Source organism: Corvus moneduloides, chromosome 11 (genome assembly GCF_009650955.1).
Source record: "Corvus moneduloides isolate bCorMon1 chromosome 11, bCorMon1.pri, whole genome shotgun sequence".
NCBI classification, from domain to species: domain Eukaryota; kingdom Metazoa; phylum Chordata; class Aves; order Passeriformes; family Corvidae; genus Corvus; species Corvus moneduloides.
In genome coordinates, this window is record NC_045486.1 from 8150353 (window position 1) to 8171577 (window position 21225).

At 42.4% G+C, this 21225-nt stretch overlaps 1 protein-coding gene across 33 annotated transcripts in view; it reads left to right on the top strand.

Annotated features, from left to right (window-relative positions):
- CADPS (calcium dependent secretion activator) overlaps positions 1 to 21225 on the top strand; it is a 210860-nt gene that overhangs the window by 127114 nt on the left and 62521 nt on the right. For 9 of the 33 annotated variants that reach the window (XM_032121008.1, XM_032121010.1, XM_032121013.1 and 6 more), the window contains 7 exons: positions 1956 to 2143; positions 3204 to 3359; positions 12148 to 12249; positions 13081 to 13144; positions 13894 to 14017; positions 16398 to 16466; positions 17323 to 17340. In XM_032121008.1, the coding sequence (XP_031976899.1) occupies positions 1956 to 2143; positions 3204 to 3359; positions 12148 to 12249; positions 13081 to 13144; positions 13894 to 14017; positions 16398 to 16466; positions 17323 to 17340 (721 nt within the window). The remainder of the gene's footprint in view (positions 1 to 1955; positions 2144 to 3203; positions 3360 to 12147; positions 12250 to 13080; positions 13145 to 13893; positions 14018 to 16397; positions 16467 to 17322; positions 17341 to 21225) is intronic. The other 24 variants (XM_032121028.1, XM_032121030.1, XM_032121029.1 and 21 more) reach the window with 7 other exon arrangements.

Consider the following 21225-nt stretch of genomic DNA (forward strand, 5'->3'; position numbering starts at 1 on the left):
TACCTCTGCCATACCAAGGAAGACCTCCTGGTCCTTCTGGGCTCTGGATCTGCTGCCTGTGCTCTCATGAGGTCTGGGGCTCATCACTGAACCTCTGAGCTCTGCTCACGCTTCCCCTCATTGCACCATGGCAGTGATTTTGAGTGTTGATCCTCATCCCTTCTGTTCTCCTGAGAACCAGCATATCCCAGACCCTGATTCAGGGGAGCAGTGTGGGATGTTCTAGATTACTGGGTTCAGCCTCTGCTTCCTTTGCCTCAGACTCTGATACTTGACTCCAATGATATCAGTACCAGCCTTCCCATCACTGTCGGTAGAGCCAAGATTTCACCCCATAGGGAGAAATGAGTTCTTTGTTTGTATTAGGTGAACATAACAATTTCAGCTGCACTTCTACCGCTGTATCCAAAAGCAGAACAGTCACGGTATCTCCATATTTTTACCATTCCCGATCGTGAAAGACTTATGTGAAGAGAGACAAGGGATGGTCCAAGGATGTAAGAAACAAGCAACATAAAGAACTTCAGAATCAAGCACAATACCACCAACCAAAAAGCAGACAAAAATACCATTAAAAGTGGAGAAGGCGAATATACTCCTCCCAAAAAATAGCCTTCCAGAGGGCCGTCCCATCTGCATTGTTCTGTGTCTTCATTTTGAAATGTGCACTTCTAGTGATCCCAGCACTGTAGCTACTCCCTATAGCTATCATTTTCCCCTCATTATTTTAATTCTTTTCTCAATCTGTTTTGGAGTTGGCCCAATAAGGATGAGCAAATCCTTCTCTATGTCTTTGAGCTCTTAATTGATATTTCTTCAACTCTTTTCAAAGCAGCTATTTTGGCATCTAGAAAAGATTTGGTGTCATCTGAGTGGTAGAAAATATATTTTAATCTTTCACAGCAGTGTTGTTTCTAAGATGTAGCATTTGGGGTAACAGATGGGGTGGCAAAGAAGTTGCCTATAGGGGCAGTGCTCTGCCTCAACTACTCTCTCGCCCGCTGCAGGAACTTTTCAATTAAATGATGAAAGATTTTGCAGCTTGATGCATTCCAGAGCTGCGTCTTAGCAATTGTTTAGCACCCAAATTTCCATGTAAATATTGACAATTTTGCAGCATTTTGAAAAGCAATCTACAAGATTATTCTTGTTCTCATTAGTGCCTTTCCCAAAGGCAGAGGCACGCTCCACTTTGGCTGTACCGGGACCTTCACCGGAGCTGTCTCCTTGCAGGGAAGGGCATCCTCCTTGGGAGTCCAGACGTTGCACCACAAGCCTTGTGTCGCCAGTCCCACCAGGACTGATACAAAGAAATGGTCTGAGGTTCCTGGATGTGTAAAGGAACCCTGCTCTTGAGCAGACCTCCCCTTGTTTCGGTGCCAAGGGGCTGGGCCATGTCAGAGTGTGTCGCCAGGGGCACGCAATAAGGACAATGGGAAATGTCCCTTTCTGATACTGCAGAATTGCATTTCTCCGTCTGCAGGACATTCCTACCTGCCAGATGCAAGAGAAGTCATTTTTCAGTGTAATCATCTTTCCCCCAGATCAATCTTTCTGCTTCTGGCCAAATGTACAATCCCATCCCCAGAATGAGACTACTGTTTCACACTGTTTAAAGAACCAAACCTTTGTCATCTCTTAAAGGTGTCTTTTTTTTCCTTTGGTCTTTTTTGCTAGGTGCTGACATGAACTGGCCTAACTTTTCAGCATTTTAAATAACATTTCCCTTTAATTGTAACATAATATGTTTTTGTTAATGGTTGCACTGAGTATATGCTGTGTTTGAGTGATGATGTACAGACTGTATTGTTTGAGTGACCTCTCTCCTTTTTCCTTAATGTAGCCTTAGGTTTGTATTTCTCTTATTAGAACAGTTGATCACTACACCTCCAAATCTGATAGCCTTTGTATTTAATAACTTATATTTAAAATCAAGTCTCTTTATTTCTAAACAGGGCTGGTTTAGTCCTGGCCAGGTCTTTGTGCTAGATGAGTATTGTGCACGTAATGGAGTGAGAGGCTGTCACAGACATCTCTGCTACCTCAGAGATTTGCTAGAGCGCGCAGAAAACGGAGCTATGATTGACCCCACCTTACTTCACTACAGCTTTGCCTTTTGTGCATCACATGTTCATGGCAACAGGTAAGGAATTCTTCTTGGCTAGCAGCGCCCTGCCAACAAGGGATGACTTTGTCAAATATAGGTTTCCTTGGATAATGCACAACAGTCCCCAATTTGTTTTCACAGTGGATGTTTGGCAGCAGCATTTCTAGTGGCATAGTCAATTTGTTTGTTTGTTTCATTGCTTGTTTAATGTAAGCAGTAAAAATGCACATAGAGGATCCAGAAATGAAGGTTTTTAACTTACTTGCCCAGGCACCTGCTAAGATGCAGTTCTGAACAAGATAAGGTTGCAGTCCCTGTGTCTGTCACAGGTTGAATAAATAGAAGTAAATTATACACTGTGCTGATTTAATTGCTGTGCAAGAGGATCTGACAAGTTGTAGCAGTGAAATTTTCAGCAGTATCAAACTTCAGTGCTCAGAAGGGCTTTAAGCCCTTGGGCACCCATGTCTCATTTAAAGTCCACGTGATGTCAGTTCAGAAATTGCTTAGATGTAACAGAAAATTATATCTTGCTCTGTTATAAAGCAATTTAAGTTTCAGAAGAAGGCAGTTCCTTTCTCTCAAATGTGACAAACCTTTGATGGGAGGAACTGGACCTGTGCTTTTCCCCCCCTCTCTGTTTATTTTGTTGACAGCTGTAGCATCTATTGCAGCTTCTTTTTCTGCTTTTTTTGTTAATTTATATTGTATACTTTGAGATATTTTGTATCCTACATATGCTGCTGAAGAAAGGAATGTTATAAAATAATTAGGTGTTTTCATATACCCTCTGGTAAATATCAACCTGAATTATGACATGCATTGCCCAGGTTTCACATTTCAAGGCTGCCACTTGGTTTTGCAGTTGTTTTCATACATCTTGTCGTGGAATCCAAGTTTTGCTTCCTTAGTTTCTTTTTTAGTTCTGACTTTCCGTTGCTCATTCATTCTTTCTTTGCCAATTGTTATATGATTTCAGTTGTTTCCTTTCAGCTTAAGTTCCTTTTGTTTTATTTTGAGGTTTTTCATGCTTTCTTCTTGTTTCTTTCACTTTTGCTGCCGGCCTTGCCCCTCGCATTTCAATCACTCCCCCAAGCCAACTCATGGCAGAATTACTTGGTGGGTCACAGCCAAGTGCAGACGGTGAGGGGGGAAAAGCCTCTGCCACTGAAACGGAGACAAAAAAGGACTCCAAAAAGGAGTCCAAAAAAAAGAAAGAGCCCAAAACCCAGCCGAATCCAGAGCCAAAAAGGTAAGCGAAAGTGTGCAGTGCACAGGAGTGTGTTACTGAGGGTGCCTCAGTCACTGAGCACACTGGGCAGTTGCATCCCCACGGCTCAGGGAGACCTGACTCTGGCATTCGGGTCATGTGCTCTCCTGGGAGCTGGATGGCATTTGGGCACCCAAGTCCCGTAGGGGATCAGAGACTTAGGTTTTTAGGTGTGTGTTTAGAAGATGGCTCACATGGTGTTTAGGGGATGGGACCAGGCAGTGAAAGTGGCTGCCCCATTGCCTTTTGTCCTAGGGAGGACTCATCTCAGCAGACAGCTGGTGTGGGAAGAGGACCTGGCTCAAAGCCCGTCTGGCCCATAACAGAGAGGAGGTGGGATGCTCATCACAGCTACCCCGTGTACCTCTGTACATAGTCCAGCACAGCCAGGGCTGAAGCCTCCTCTTCATCAGGGTTGGCGGCAGGAGCTATCTGATGGTATGGGCCAAGGTGACAACCTTCCATTCCCTCTCCACAGGGCTGGAGATTGTGGGCTCAGAAATATGTCATGCTTTCAAACCAGTCCCATGCTATACAGCTGTCCAGGGCTGCGTGTGGCTGCTGTGCTGTGCCGGAAGCTGCTGGGCACTACCAGAGGGGCAGTTTGGCCACAGACGGGGCTATTTTCAGTCACTCATTTAAAATATTCCAAGAAAAGAATGAGGTGTTTTGCTATGACTTAGCTGTCTTTAGCTGACAGTTGACTTCACATCCAAAAGCTGAAGGTTCATGTTCCTTCTTGGTCTGTGCCGTCTCTCTGTTGCCTGGGGATTGCGGGAGGCTCTGTGTGGGAGCTGCAAGGCTGCAGCATTGCGTGTTCCCACCAAGGGCAGGCTCTGGTTAACACCCAAAAGTTTGTTATGGAGTCCAAGGGGTGCAGTATCTGGCTTTTGCTACCAGAAGGTCACAAAAAGGGACCACGGTGGGTCTCAAAGAAAAACGTGACTTCGTATCTTTCGTTCCTACTCTAAGCAATATGAATATCTGAGTGGAAGAGTCAGGATTTCTTTTCAGAAAGCTGTTAAGGCCACATGCATCGTGCATGTGCGAGCTGGCTGGCAGAGACCGATTGAAAGACAGTATTTACCCATGCAGTTGCAACGTGTGTAAAGCTTGCTTTAGCTCTGTCCCTCCCTCCCACCTGCTGTGTCCATACATTGCTCGTTGCCTTATGACTGGCCTTGCTCTCCCCAGGAAACTTACAGCTCTTGGCTGAGCTGAAACTTTCCATGTAAAATTTGTCAAGGTGGCACACCTGCCCCAGGACCCGGCACAGCATTCAACAGAACATCTGTGGAGCAGCCATGCATTGCATTGCTGTTGGGATGCACAGTGGTCTGGGAAAGACTGTGTTACAAGGCGTTTTTATTTTTGACAAAGGCTTCTTTTTCCATTGAATGTGGAGAAGTGTTGATTTTCTTCACAGAAAAGAGTTCCTTCACTTTTAGACAGTAAAAACCCCTGAACGGATGGTTTCGCTTTCCCCAGGATGAGGTTGGCTGTCAGACAGAATATGCCACCCAGTAATGAAGGTCGAGCAGTGAGGTAATTTCATGTGGCTATCAGTCTCCTGTATTAGCAGCAGACAGTGATGGAGCTGAGGTGGGCTGTCTGTTTGTATCGTGTTTGCATAAGGTCAGGCAGTGAGACAACAGTCGCTTGCAGTCAGCGGGAAGTGCAGGCAGGCTGCAGTGCGGATGCTGAGGACACCCTGAAGGTCAAGGCTGACAGGATGACAGGCGTCAGCGTGGGGATGATGCCTCCTCGCCTGTCCAGCTCCTGCCTCGGCAGCACGGCCGCACCGCAGCCAGGACGGGAGCAGGAAGGCTGCTGGTGGAAATGCGTCTCTAGCTTGGAGCTGACCCTGCGGCCGCAGCAGGTGAAATGGTCAGAATGGGATTTTGTGGACAGTTTGGAGCCCTGTTGCCTTACATGTCAGAGTTTGGTCTCCCCCTCCTTTGGGCTCATGTATTTTATTCAGATCCCTGACATGATCTCTCCATACCAAGGCTGTAAATCACTGCTATTTGCATGACAGTCACCTTAATTTTTCTCTTAATTTCATCTTTTTCACAAGTAGAAATGGAGTTTAATGTAAATTACTTGCCCCAAGTTTCACCTCCTGAGACACCTGACTATGCAAATTCAGGGTGTGAGGAAAACAGGGACCAGCAAGAGCAATGTCCACTTGGTTTACCGTCTTCAGGTACTTGCTCTTCACTGAGACCAAGGAACTCAATGCTGTTTAATTGTTGTGGTCACTCATTAGCTAGTAATGGAGTTTGGTCCACTTGGTATCACAGGATGCCTTTTGTAAAGACCTATCATTATGAAAAAATGTGACTTCTGATGTATTTACATAGGTGACAGGTAATAAAGACACGGAATTATCCAGACATCCAGCAATACATGTTGTATGTTTATTGATGTCTCTTTGCTTTTGGTACCACCACTGTGTTGCTTTTCTTTGTCAATAGTCCTCCAGACAACTAGAAAAGGCAAGAGCAGGAATGGTTTTGAAAAGACACTGTGATTTGGGATAAACTTCTGAAAGGATTTACATGGGCACCAAGGTCTTTCCCTGTCTTCTCTCTCCAGGTTTTCGCTGTCCTCATGTCAGAGGGCTGTGACAGTATTGCCAGTGTTGTTTGACACACAAAGAAGTGATGTATTAGAGGAGCCTCACTGCTTCCCTGTCTGCACATGGGAGAGGCATTGTGGAACAGAAAGTTGAGCTGCGCTTTTCTAGGTCCAAAGCTAGTGCCTAAATCTTGAGCAGTGGTTCCTGACCCTTGCAAAAAAGTGGCTTTCAGGAATGGCCTTGGTTTCACTTGTGCATTTTTTTTGATTTAGGCATAGAATAGAGCATTATTTTTAAACTTTAAAGTTAGCACCATGAAAAACTCTTTTTGTGCTTGTTAATCCCAAACTTTTAAAAATCAGACTTAAATATTGATCATTTGCATGCTAAATATTAGCAGACCGAGCTTATCAAAATCAGGATGCTGGACTGAATTCCCTCCAGTCTAATAACAACCAAACACCACAGTATTATGCAGGTTGTTCAATGATGATTTACCTAGGATCCAAGCAGCTACAAGTCTCTCTGTTAATTAACTGGGTATATTAGTGACTTCCCTTTCTTCTGTAAACTGGCCTCAAACTTGTTTTCAAGAAGAAACTGTTTCCTTAGCTAATGTTACCTTTAGCTTTCATTACTGTTTTTACTACTGTAACCCAGCAGAAATAATGCTATTGTCATAAACCTTCAGGAAATGAAAACTCTACATGACATACCTGCAATTTTTTCCGTTATACTGTCATTACATATCTGGTCTGTTTCATATAAAGATTTCCACACAGCTAGTTGAAACAAAAGAAATACAGGATTATTTTGGTCCCTTAAGTAGTAAATACATAAATACTTTATCATGATATCTTCGTGTACTTCCTTAGAGCTTTGTGTTGAGTTTCCACATCTCATTCAGATGCCTTGCCCTGGCTGCAGTAAGGCAGGTTCAATCTGGCAGGGTGTAACCCTGTGGTGAGGTGCCGGCTCCGTGTCCCATCCAGCTCCACAATCAGCCTGTGGTGACACAGCAGGTGCTCCCACTGTCTGTCGGATGGGATGCGCTGCCTGTGCTGAAGGGCTGGCTTGCCAGCCACCAGCAGGTCACCAGCTCAGTGGGAGAGGCTGACGTGATTCATCACAATGGGTGTAGGATGGCAGGGCTCAGAAACCATCCGGTGCCGGCACAGTGCATCAGGGGTGCGGATCGCACATGAGAATCAATGAGCCGTGACTTGGCTTGGTGCTGCAGTGTGGAGGAGAGCCCAAGTGAAAGGAAGGCAAGAACTGGGAGATTAAATGGTTCCCATGCTTGGCAGTACCTCATGGGTGGCTGGGGCAGTGCCCAAGAGCGCTGAGGTGAACAAAGGGCTTCTCACCAACATTTCCCACACGGTGTGAGTCCCCAAAAGAAAGTGGAGTAGGGGGAAAATTGGTGTTTGCTGAATAGGCTTTTTTCCTAGGGTTCTAGGCAGGTGGACTCCTTCAGGTCTGGTCTGCTGGGGGAGATGTGAGAGGCGGCCGTGATCCTGCCCACATCTCCAGAGCCTGTCCCCGTGCAACCGGTGGGACCGCACGCCGGCAATTCTTCCTGCCTGGGATCCTGTGAAAGCCTCTCCTGACACATGCCGTCCAAGGCACTAATCATCGATGTTTACTGTATAGCTCATATGTGCTGCACCTGGCAACCAGCAAGGGAGCTGAAGGCAGCACGTGTTTTATATTTGAGTTGTTACTTAAAAAATCAAATTATTTGCATCAGTTTTTGACATTGTTTTTTTCCCTCGGCTCTGCATGCCAGGGCTCACAGTGCATGCAAAGATCTGCTTGCTATGTGTAAGCAATATTTTCCCCAGGAAAAAAAAAAGTGTAGACAAGTTAAACATAAAAGGTGTAAAAGATGGTATGTCTTTTCATTTAGAAGCCGACATGGTATTTCATGGAGGCTTATGTCAAAGAGATTAACGCGCTCGAGCTTTACTGTGTATTTATAATTGCATACAAATGCATGCTATTGCTTCATATATTAATCTTTGTTAAAAAAATCATTTTGATATATTTGTTTTAGCAGCATAACTAGCCCTGGGGCACTGGGTATAATTAGAAAAGGGCATGGGGGGGGCGGGACTTGTAGAATAAAGCAGTGGCCTTAGGATCACAGGTCCTAATTATAATTTATAATTAACCCCAGGATTTGCACAAACCATCTAAGCTATACAAGGAATATCATTTTTGCTGTTTAAATTGCAACCCTTTTTTTTTAATTTCACCACCTGCTTTGTTGATGATGTTGTTTTTGGGCTTAAAACTTAAAAACATGGGGGGATTAGGAAAGTGGCATTTAAAACTTTTCCTATGAAATATTTACAGTGGGAATTTACTAGTTTAGAGCCAACACAGTGAATCTGCAGCAGAAGGAGTGATCTGAAACATGTTTACTTATAATTAAAAATCTCGTTAGTTATTTTTCTTGCCTTTTTTGCCCTTTTACTTCCCTCTCTGCCCACAACTTCTGCCGTACACCTCAAGTACCCATGAGCAAGAGCTAGAGAACTGGATGGAATTGTGTCTCCACACAGATGGAGACATTAATGGTGTTTGTCCAACTGAATTCTTAGACCCAAACCCATTTTGTCCCTCATGCATTTGTATATACTATGTACATCCAAGACTTATTTTTCACCCTTTTGCTCTCCTCTTACTTCTCATCACTGCTTCAGTGCAATAGTGATATGGTTGTGGATTGTGTGTGAGAACATCAGTTCCTGCAGCTGCAAGAGATGCTGCTTGCTGGAGGAGTTGGTGCTTCTGTCCATGAGATCAAATAGCTAATATCAAAGTTGAGCTGGAGACCTTTGCTGAAAACAAAATTACCAGTAAGCATCAGAATGAGCTGTGCAGCTTGAGCTTCTCCTGGGGATTTTTTTCAGCCCCATCAGCCATGTACTGAAATTTTCTAGAGCACAGAAGTGAATCTTAAATTACAGTGATGCTAAGCTGTATAGCCTTTGTGTTCTTGCAAAAAGGAAAAGAAATATGTTCCCTCAGAAGGATTATATTTTCGAAGTATATTTGACTTGAATATTTAATTAGGTTTCAAAATTATCGAGCTAATAATTTAAGTGGAAGGCTTTGGGTAGTGTTTTTCCAGTTCTATCTATATCCTGCATTTGTCACTAATTAATGAGTTTCTAATGCTTCAGCTTCTGGGAAGATGAGCAACATAGATTAACATAACTAGTAAATCCAAAGATGTGCAACTGGGTTATAGTATTTGAAATTTGACAGAAACATTGGAAGTATTATTATTTGTGACATGGCTCAAGATGGGGGATTGTGAGGAAAGCAAAGATGACAGAACTGGTGCTAACCACTGTGACAACAACTTGAAAAGCAGCCGACATGACATCTTTCCTATCGTGCTGACGAAAATGTCAACTTTGTGAAGGACAGTGAGAAAATGGTTTGCCGAAAATTTGAAAGGTAGATTCAAGAGATGCTCATCATGTCAGATGCAATATAGTCCACAGCTGGGTGAGAAAGGGAGTCCTTGCTGTGGTGATGGCTCTCGCTTGGCAGGCCCTTCCAGACATCCACACTGCTCCAAAAATGGCTACAGCTGACCTGTAGATTGTCTCAAGTTTGCATGAGACATGAGAGTGACTTGTGCTTCCACCCAGCATGGAGGGACTGGTGGCTGGAGCCACTGGATTTGTGTCCTCCTGGCTCACACAGATGCTAAGAAAGGGAAAGACCAAAGGATTAAGCTTTCACTGTGTGTGTGTGACTCAGGGGTTTAGTTGGCATCCCTTCAGGTGTTGTGACTTGGTCAAAAGCCACATTGGCCAGAGGTTTTCCCTCCAGAGCTCACCATTTGTCTTTGTGTGGGTCAGTGATGCTTCCAGAGCTGCCACTGCCCTGCCAGGACACAACTGATACTGTCAAGTCAGCCTGTGCTGGGTGCCCACCAGAAGTTGTTACATGGTGAGTGCTTTGAGTACAGCAAGAAGCTGAGATTCATGTGAGAGGGCTGCAACCCAGCCCAAGCTGTCAGATCCTGCCATTAAATCTCACCAGTTGAGGTTATTGACCCAGAAAAGGGTAACACAATTTTCAGACCATTTCCAATCCCTCAGCAAATCACTACTAGGGCAGGCAGCCTTTCCTCCCTTGTTTTGTCAGTGCTGACACAATTAACCCAGTGACACTCTGAGCTGTTGTGGGTACAGGGGGAGGACTGAATGCCAAAAGTCAAACGAGGGCTTCAACCCTGCACCTTAATGTATGGCATTTATTGTGGTCTGCCTTGAATTATCTCTCTCTGCCTGGGAGCAAACCAGGCACTGTGAGGTGCACAGCATCACAAAAAACATGGACATCTCTATCTGAATATTAAATATTTTATGGAACTTTGGAATAAATTATATTAAGCATGTTAAGACATTAATTTTTGCTCAAAATCTAATTTGAATTTTTTGTGGCTTGCTCATTTCTTCAAAATAACTAGTACTAATTAGTTACTAATGAGACCAGATCCATACTTCCAAAATTGTTTATGAAATGTGTTCCCCAGCTGAGACATTTTATCCAAGTTTCAGCCTAAATCTTTTTTTCCTATTTTTTTCCTTAATACACAACTCAATTTGGCAAATAATCAAACAAAGATTCTGATTAAATGCTGTTTAACTTTAAATACATGCCCTGGTATTCAAGTCTTTTTCTGTGTCTGTGTTTCAAGTTTTATTTAATGTATATTTAGCTTTAAAATTTTGCAGTAAATATCATGTATGGTTTGCAAGTTCTTCTTCCCAAATGTTTCAATGGTTTATTCACCTGTGTTGGAATATCAGAGTTCATATTTATGATATTAAGAGCTTACTAAATGTAGGGTTGAGGAGAAGTTATTGCACAGATTTTATAGATTTTATTTTTTTTATAGATTTTTTTTTTAAAGTTTAGGGCCTTTGATTCTTTAAGAGGAAAATAAAGCCAACCAATTAACCCCTGTCAGGAGGTTCATTAGAAGCTTTGTAATCCCTTGCCAAGTCTTTTGTAAAATCAAATCAGTCTAGTACTGCGGATTTATGCAGCTTAAGATGAGCACTGGAGGAGGCCTTTAAGTAAGAACATTTGTTCAATTTTAAGACGTCTTACATTACCTAAAGAGTGCCTGTGCCAGCAGAGTTGCCCAGGAGTACACAAATCCTTAGACTTTGCTCTCCAGCAATAGAAAGAGTGCCAATGATTGTGTGCCTGACCAATCCCTTTGGTGGATGGATGGATTAGACTTGCTCTCTTCCTCTTGCCTGGGATGCTGCTGTGTAGTGGATTGTGCCATGTGGGTGTGGGGGAGAAGGAGGGGATTTCTGCTCTCAGCTCTTGGCAGGGTTGGCATCAGCAGAGGTATGGGATGGAAGAGTACAGGGACCACAGCATTATCCAGCCCCACAAAGAGCCTCGGCATGGATTGTCTGCACACTGTGCTCTGTGAAAGATGAGAAATATCCCAAGGCAGCTGGATCTGGGTGTCTCACAACACACTCCTGTGCACTCCTTAAATACAGGAGCATCAAGTAGTCTGAGAAAATTTGTGATAAATTGCATAATGTGTTCATTTTTATAAATTAAAATTAAACGCCCAAAGAGGCATAGCATTTTCAATGAAAAATGCATGTCACTCTTTAGGCACATTTCAGCAGAATATATTGAAGATGGTTCACTTCAAGAAATCTCTATAATGGGGTGATTCAGCGGTTAGAAAGGAGTGCAGAATTTTATATTCTGTTTATATGTATGTCTGTCGTTGATATTCTTTTATACTGTGAATTGTGTTAAATTAGCAGCTGAATTTTTCTGGAGAAATTCAGTCCCTCTTTTGCCAGCAACGGGCTCAATCCTGATGTGAGGCATTGCACTCCCTGCATATACCTGTATTTAGAAGGAAATCTGCTTTTCCCAGCTTCTTTAATAATGAAAGTAAGGGTGTGGGGAGGTGTCCATACATAGATTACCACTGTGAGAGAGGATACCAGTTTATTTGTTTATTTTTGATACCTTGGCAGCAGTGCTGCTGCAGCCACCCCTGTCTCGGCATGGCACATCCTTTGTCCCGGGTCTCACAGTTGGTGAGGTTCCTTTTGGAAAGGGCAGTGTGCTGCATGCTGAGGTGGAGCCCGAGTCATTGTGGTATTTCTCCTGCAGGCCTGACGGGATAGGAACTGTGACCGTGGATGAGAAAGAGCGTTTCGAAGAGATCAAGGAGCGGCTTCGTGTGCTGCTGGAGAATCAGATCACACATTTCAGGTAAAGGCACAGAGCCCAGGGTGAATGCGAGAGGAATGATTCCTCACAGCTCCCTCCTATAAGCAGCAAAGCCAAAAGGCAGGTTTTGAATGCATACAGGAATTTTGCATAAGTGACACAGACCTACACAGGGCAGTGAAGCGTGTTCATAGCTGGTATGTGATTTTAAATATATATCCTTTGAAGGATATTTCAAACCATCTTGCTCCCATAGGCATGGTAAAGCTGTGGATTTTTTCTAAACTATAACAACAAAAGATCCCTTACCTTCTTACTTCTCTGTTCCTCTCTGCTCAGTTATTACTCTTTTATCTTCTCCCTAGTATTGACAGGCAGGGCTTTCTGCAGGGATGTCAAAGTATGGAAAAGGTTTGATACCCTCCCAAAAAGGGATCAGTGGCCCCCAGCACACTGGTAAGGTCAGGCAGGTTGTGCACATTCACACACAGATGGGTGATGTGCATTACCTGTACCCTGGTGCATCACCAGGTCTCCAGCTGGAAGTAAATGTCCTTTCCAGAGGAGCTTTTTCCCCCCATTTTTAGAAGAAGATGGTATTATCTTTCTCCAAGGAGACCTAAAAACTCTCCAGGTGACACCCAGATTTAAGAAACTGCTAAAACTATCAGCTTATTACTAACCCATATTTTCTTTTGCTGCCTTAGTGCCTACACCAAACCCTTTCAGAAAGTTACCCTATAGAAAGACTGCTTATTCCAGGCCGAGAGACTAGAGAATTGCTTGGACATATTTAGGAAAGCATCCTTATCACTCAGGAAAGGCTTGTTCATGTGCACTTGGTCTAATGCTAAGATGATGTGCTTTTTCTAGGTACTGCTTTCCATTTGGCCGTCCAGAGGGTGCACTGAAAGCAACTCTGTCACTGCTGGAAAGGGTAAGCATAGAAATAGTAGAGGGTCATTAGAATGACCTGTATTCGTGTATCCTTCCAACTAGAAAAGCCTGAGAAGCTGTTGGCTTTGCATAGGACATGTAATTAATGATAGCTTACACTGAAGTGTGGGGCTTGGGTGGGATTGGTGTCTCCTGCTTCAGCTGAGAGGCAGGTGTGTAGCCTGACCACTAAAGGCAGCACAGCCTGTGTCTGTGTTAATAGATAAGAGTGAAGGATCTGCCTTGCAAAGAGCCATACCACAGACCCTTGTCAGCAATGCCTGGCTGCTGCCTGGTGAAATTCCCATCTTGAGGCAGACTTGTTCCCTCTGGATGTATAAAACCTGCTCACCATGACCCTCCCTATCCCCATTCCAGCATTCCTGCTGCTCCAACATCCTTCCTCTGCTAACCTGCAGTATGGCCAAGCCCAGATCCAAACACAAATCAGTCAGTAGAGCCTGGGAAGGGCAGAACATTGCCTGGGACTGGGCAAATTGTGATAGATCTTAATGTCATACCCTAAAACTCATAACAGATTTCAGGACATGCCATAGGGCATAGATACAGAAGGGGAATAATACAGCACAGTCCCACATCTCAGGCTGACCAAGGTGACCTTGTAGTGGATTGTACACATGCCCTGAGAGCCACACAGCACCAGCATAGGAATGGATGTTTGTGCTGGGCTTGGAGAAAAGCAGTTCTGTGTGCCTGACGCCACAACAAATCAGATTTTCTTGTGTCAAGGTTCTGATGAAAGACATAGTTACTCCGGTCCCTCAAGAGGAGGTAAAAACAGTCATCCGTAAATGCTTGGAGCAAGCAGCTCTAGTCAATTATACTCGACTATCAGAGTATGCCAAAATTGAAGGTAAGGCTCTTTCTTTGTGAAATTACAATTTTTCTTATGTTTCTAGGTGGCAACTGTGGCTGGGAGCTCTTTAAAAGAAGCTCATTTGCTATTTATTCTCTTGTAAATAAAACTTGTGATTCAGAATCATTTTTGTGGTGTTGGCTTCAGAAGCAATTAAGAATGGAAGCTATGCAAAACGTTTCTTTTTCTGTAAAAGAGAGAGGAAACAGTTAAAAAGAATAGTGGCTTTTTTTTCTTTGATCATTAGTGCATTTGGCCAGTGGTGTAGTATTCAGACTCGTCATGGTTTTAAAAAACAAATTGCAAAATACTTGGGATGTCATCTTTGCAGCTGAAGGTATACTGCAGCTAATTGCTTGTGACATTCAGGAGACAAATGAAAAATAAAAAGCTGAAAAACTGTTTAATCTATGTTTAATCATTTGTAGCCAATTTAAAATGTCTTTTTTTCTGGGAGTGTTTCATTGTCTTTGCAGTTTGCATTGCAGTCATTGATCAGTGATCCCATACTTGCATCGGATTTCTTTCTTGTCACTCTAAATCTGGCAAAGCTGATATTATTGACCTTTTAAGTTATGGCAGAATAATAATCAGTGACCAGAGACACATGTAGCCATCAAAAAGACATTTTAAAGTTTGCTGGAGGATATGTGTTACTGAAGCTCTATGATTCAGTCGTTCTTTATATGTTATCAGTTTATGTTGGTACCTTGTTGGCTGCTATTCCCAACTTGAAACTCCCACTCAACTTTTTCCAAGTTCCCAATTACTTAAACCTGTGTGTTCCAGATGAATGGTATGTTCTGCTCTAGACTCTGGGTTTCTGTTGTGTGTGATGTGAAGCTTTCCCACAGCCAAGATTATTGTTGTATCCCTATAGGACAATATTGAGAGGAGAAAAAACAAACAAACTAAAACTCCCTCTGATTTGTTCTTAGTTCTTGTTTACATGAAAAATTGGGTTGTTATTATACGGCAAATTGTCCAGGCTCTGTACATGACATGTCCTCTCTTTTTCCTTTTTTTTTCTGTCTAATGATGCAAATTGTGTACCAGTGGTAATGAATTCATTGTTATGCATCCAGTGAGAAACACTTAAGAATTGGGCACTAAAAGGATGTCTATCAACTCTTGACTTGGTAATGAGTGACAAAAATAGAGAAGGAACAAAGGTTTCATAAGCACTGTATTATCAGACAATTTATCAAAGTACTCAACTTCAGAGGATACTTTAATTGGTGTATTCTGTAAAATGCAATGTTTAAATATACTTGACAAGGATGGAGAAGGACTGAGAATCAAAAACAGCTTTTCTGTTGATGGATGCTTCTACCCTGGCTCCCTTAGGTTCTCTGTATAAGTATCACTAACTCGTTGGTAAGATTTGCTCTCTTCTTTCAGATAAATCTATGCAAAAACAAACTTTATGATCTGTAAGTAAAAATGCATTCATTTCCAAAGTAGAACAGTTAGTGTGTACTTTTCCTTTTGTGCCTCAATCTTCTGGTTGTGTTAATTATCTGCCCTCTCTTTTTGCACTGTGACTTTTAGGTCTGGGAATACTTTGAAGCAACAAACGTGGTTTTTTTTCCAGCTGCCTTTTCAGAGAAATAGTTCATTCCACACTATCTGCTCTCTTCTGCTTTTCTCTTCCTTTATCTGTGATTGGCCACAGCCACTTTTTGATGCTATTTCTACAAAAGTGGTTGTAACACCAATTTCCAAGCATGCTGGGATTGTTAATTTGAACAACCCAACATCTACCAGCTGCATGCATCAGGTTTTCTCTCATGAGCATAGTCCACTGTATAGTCAAATACTTCCTTAGAAGAGCAAATGACAAGTTTACCTTGGTGAGACGTGTTCCTGTGTGCCAGACATGGCTTTGAAATCTTGCTTTTGAATGACATTTGTATAGCCACATGTTTAAGGCACATTTGTCAGAAACGCCGAACCAAATCAGTGGCAGCAGTGCTTGAGGCTATGCTTATGAAGAAATACCTGTGAAATAGATACTGAAGGCTGAAATCCTTAGTATCTTGGAGCCTTAAACCAATGAAATTTATTTCCCTCTATTCAATGATGTTTTGATCATTATATTCTTGCAAACAGTTTAGAGCAAACCTCTAAAGTCATGGTCACAGCCTCTCTTGTGACTCATGGGCATGCTGAATGGTTAATCCAGTAGATCTCAAATTTTAACCCTCTTCTTTTTTTTTTTTTTTTTTTTTCCCCTTCCTTCTTTTTATCCTGTGTGTATCCCAAAATACTCTTTGGCTTTCCTTTTAACTTGATATGAAGTTTTCCTCTGACCTATAGCTTATAACCTCTTTACCTCTGACCTAAGCCTCTTGCATGCCCAAATCCTCTTTTATAGGGAAAAAGAGAGAAATGTATGAGCATCCTGTCTTCTGCTTGGCCTCTCAAGTGATGGATTTAACCATTCGTGAGTACCTACCACCCTCCTCTCCATGCTGTCCTCACTCTCTCTGTTCTCATTACCTCAAGAAAGTCCAGATCCAAACCAACTCACTCTCCTTGCTTCAAGTCTTTTAGCATTGGCTTGTCTGTTGCTTCTTGTCTGTGAAACCCAGTGTGAGAAGTCCAGTCACTTTCTATCAGCCTAAACCAGGTTAGACAATTAACCCATCTGTTTGTGACAAACTCAGACCGTCTGTAAGTTTTTTCAGTTCTTCTTTATGTCTGTGACCTGAATGCATTTTTACTTTGCTTCTGTGTAACCCCAATCTTGTCACTGGTACACAATCAAAAGGTAGCAGCTACATCATGGAGAAGTGAGCTAGAGGTCAGATAAAGGACACTTGGAAAAAGCCATCCCTTTGCCTGCATATAAGATCTTTACCCAGTCCTGTGTATAAGATGGTATAAAGCTGTCCTTTCTCTGTATGTCAGATCTTAATGTCTCCTGTCTGTTAGCTCTCAGCGAAAGGATGCACTTTACTTGCTCTCCTCCTCAATTTTTTTACTTACTCCTTTGCACCGAGTTCTGGAGGGGACACCCCGACCCCACTGTCACTTGGAGACCCCCTCTATGTCCTCAGAGCTCTCCCTCTCTGGTTTTCTATTTGTGCAGCATTTTCTCTCACCTCCGTGAAAGGAGCTTCCTTTGGTAACCTCACACTCAGGGGGGGTGGGGGGCGAGATGGGGCAACTTTTCTTCTTTTCAAATGTCATATATCACGCATAACTGGGGGGCTGTGCAGTCCACTTGCTCATTAATCCTGCATATCTGTTCTTGTTTCTCTCTTTTCTCTCCTTGTTGCTTTCTCTCTTTCATATAGAGAATCAAAAGGATGCAGGTGAACAATTGTATATGCATTATAAATTGTTAGGACTGTTGAGTTATATTTATTTTGTTTTCTTTTCATAGCTCCTTAAGATATGTACTCCTTCAGGCTGAAAATGGAGATGCATTGATACTTAAGGAGTTAATTTGTGCTGTCTACATAATCTCCTTTTCCTCCTTCCGTAGAATAGAGCGTAGATTAAAAATACCCTGTAGAGATGTATTGCCTTCTTAGGAGACAGTTGTAGAGAAGAATCTAGTCTTTGTAAAGAGAAAGTTTCTTGTTTTTCAAAAGAAGCAGCTCATTTTGGGTGAAAAAATGTTGGTGATTTGGCCATTAATTTTCCACACCTAACACATTTATAAGTAAACTAATGTTCATTTTTGGTTTTCATGCCTTCTGTTTTCTGCCCTGATGGGAGGACTGGGTTTTTCTTTATTTCTTTATTTCTATTTATTTGTTAATGTGTAACAAACAATCTGGTGGGACAGAAGTCGTGTTTGTCTCTTGTTTATAACCTGTGGTGACATGTAACAAGGCAAAGGCTCGGCTCAAGTGCACATCTCTGCAGAAGGGATGGTGGAGCTCTGCAGCCCCTCTTCTTGTTTCTGTTGTATCCCAGAGTCCTAGTTCCAAAGTCCTTGAAACCTGAACTGTTCATTTATTTTTGTGAGTAGATTGTTCTGTTTTATGGGGGGGGGAAAAAAAGGATGAGGTTGATTTCAGCTGTTTGCACAGGAAATTGCTTTAGAAGAGCAGTACAAGATTCTGTTCCAGGTTCTGGCTTCCCCAGACCTCCTGAGCTCAAATTTGGCCCATAATCTATTGCATCGTAGTAAAATTAATTGTAAATAACAATCAATATTTAGAAAATGGAGAATATTTTTTCCTTATATCTATGAAAGGTGCAAATAAACAAAAGCAAATAGAACAGTCCCTATTATTACCATTAACTGTAACAATTAGAGTGAGCACAGGCCATTGTGCATTAAGTACAATAACTGCATGGAGCATCATACTTGCTTCAACAACCTGTCACCTGCCTGCAGTTTAAAAATTCAGTTTAGAAGGACATTCCTATGGCCCAGCTTGTTTAAAAATAACCTGCTTCTTCCCAATGCCTGGAGCAAGTGAAAGGGCACAGGGAATTGTGACTCCATTGCTTTGTGCCCACAAATCTCCCTTTGTTTTAAATAAAAAATTTTCAGGCAACATCAGCAGAACTTACTTGAAACTGGTTCCCCAGCTTAAGTGGAGTCAAAAGTGACTGACTTTTTATTTTGCCAGAAGCAAGAATAAAAATAAGATGCTGAAAACAACTTCTTCTTAAACACACAAATGTTACCCTTTGATTGTCCTTTCTCCTGAGAGGTGTGTAGTCTCTTGCCTTGCATTGAAATATTGAAATAGAACATTAAACAGGAAACTGTGCTAAAAGAATTAAAAATTACTTACTTTAATTATTAATCAAAGCTACTAACACTCAGATTCATAATTTTAACCTTTTAATAAATGTTTATCTGTTTATTTATGTAAGTCAGGAATACATAATTATTTTAGAAAAGAATAACTTCTCCATTCCTTATGCATGGGGATCCCCTGAACACAAGTGCCACCTTGCACTGCTGGAGTTGGGTACAGGCAGCTTCAGAGGTGGTGCCAGCCAAGGCAATAGTCAGTTTGACAGTTGATTATGTTTGGTGTAAGACTGGGTGTTTTTTTCAGTTTTCAGACTGAGTAATTCTCATATTGGAGTTTGGGTTTGGTCTCTGTGAGGAGAGGTTTCTCATGGTAGTGCTGAGTTGGTGCACAGAGATGAGCAGTGAAGGAGACATGGGTATGGAGACAGGTCTCACCTCAGTGCTTAGTGCCCGGGTGTGGGTGGCAGAGCAGTGGGATGTCTCATGGAAAGTAGCTGGAGAGCAGAGGGACCCACGGTAGTCCTATTGCTCTGTCACCAAGGCAAATCACCTACTCTTGGGCTATCTAAAAATGTCAGGTTTCTGCTTTTCCAGCAGCTCCTCCATCTCCTGTGCAGGGAAGGAGGCTCCCAAGGCACCACATCTCGCCATGCTGCATGGCTGGCACACACTGTCCTCCCTGGATGGGCTGCTGGGGAAGCTTGACCTCACTTGAAAACACACCCAGTGGTGAGTGCCAGGTGGATGTGAAGCTGGAATCCAGTCAGTGCAGAGGTCAGTGCTGCCCATGGAGCAGCGAGGGGCAGCTGCAGTGCCTGTAGAGAAGCAAACATCTCTCAGGTGCCTGTGTCAGGCTGGGGACCCGAGTGCACCCACAGGAGAGGGACTGAGCACTTGGGCTGAGTCAGCCCAAGCTGGCACCAGCCGTGGAGCATCTTGCTCATACACTCACCCCAGCAGGTGTGGAAGGCATCTTCCACTGAGAAAGTGGGTGCAGGAGAGGTTGGTTTTAGACTAGACCAATACAGCAGTGACCAATACAGCAGTTAAGGAGCAGTGGCATTTTCCAAGGCATTTGTACTGGCCCTTGTCACAGTCCCATGCTTACTTTATGTCACTTGCCTTCTCTCTTTCTGGATCTCAGCCTGGGAAGCTCTGTGCATATATCTGTAACTCAGCTGAGGAGCTGAGCTGCCTGTCAATTAACCAGGTCCAAGGCAAGGAGAGGTCCTGTGTGATTTGTCAGCCCAACCCCTGCTGGGCATTCACTCTAGCATTTGTGATAAACCACAAAGCTTAAAGAGAAAATAAAATTGCATTCTTTGAGTAAATACAAATGTAAAATATATGAAAACATCCATCTTTGTTTGGAGGAGTGGAGGCTGAAGTCATTTATAAATCCTATACTTTCACTCAGGCATGACTATAACCTATATCCATGTGTGCTGAAGTGCTGCTTTATTTGTTTCATTCCTTGAAGTGGCATTCAGCTGTGTTTAACAAAGAATCGTTATGCAGCTTTCAAGATTTCCTCTTGCCTTTTCAAAGGCAGTGTCTAAAGCAGTACAAAGTTATTGCAAGAGCTTCAGAAGTCAGAAGATCTGCATTCTGATGTTATCTGTCTACAAGTCTCTCACCAACTGCGGAGCAACTCGCTGACTGGGGCATGAGACACAATTCAGATAGCACAAATTCTTCACTAGGCTCAATAATCATTAGAAAATCAGGAGAGCAGTTCTCTCTTCAGTATGTTGAGTTTTTGAGGTGAATTAGTGTTTCTTTCTGAATTAAAAAAAAAACATTTCTATGATTTTTTTCTTTCCTTTAAGATGAAATAGCTTACTTTGAGAGAAAAAATATCATCACTGAAATCCCTTTCAGACACCTGCAAATTAATTTCATGAGTATAATAAAAGGCTGCTCTGCCTTGTCTTTGAGCTAAGTCCATTATGCTTTATAGTTGTCTTGAGAACAGCAGCTTTTTGTATCGTTTCAATGATTGGCTCACAAATGAATGCATACATAACACTTGAATGCTAAAGCCTTTGGGAAGGGTCATATATTTTTAATTATTACAAGGAAATCGTTGAATCAGTGGCAACACTTTTAAAAATATGAAAAGTCAATAATATTCTTCTCCTATTGTAAGTGTATTGCAAGTATAGTATATAAGTATTGCAAGTGTAATTCTTAGTGTTGCTGATGTCTTAGTAACCCATGTAGCAGAAATCATGGTGCTGAGGGAGAAATACGTAGTTTGAAAATCTTCCAGCCTGTAAAGAGTCACACACAATGAATTGTGTACAATATCTATACCCAAAGTAGCAGATTTATCATTATACCAGTTATTGCAGGCTGAAGCTCTTTGCAAGCACAAACCCAGAATTTTCCAAGTAATTTGAGCTTCTGCAAGTATTTTGTGTGCCAGTATCATGCAGAAGCATAAAAACCTTTAGAAGAAGTTTGTCCAGGAAAG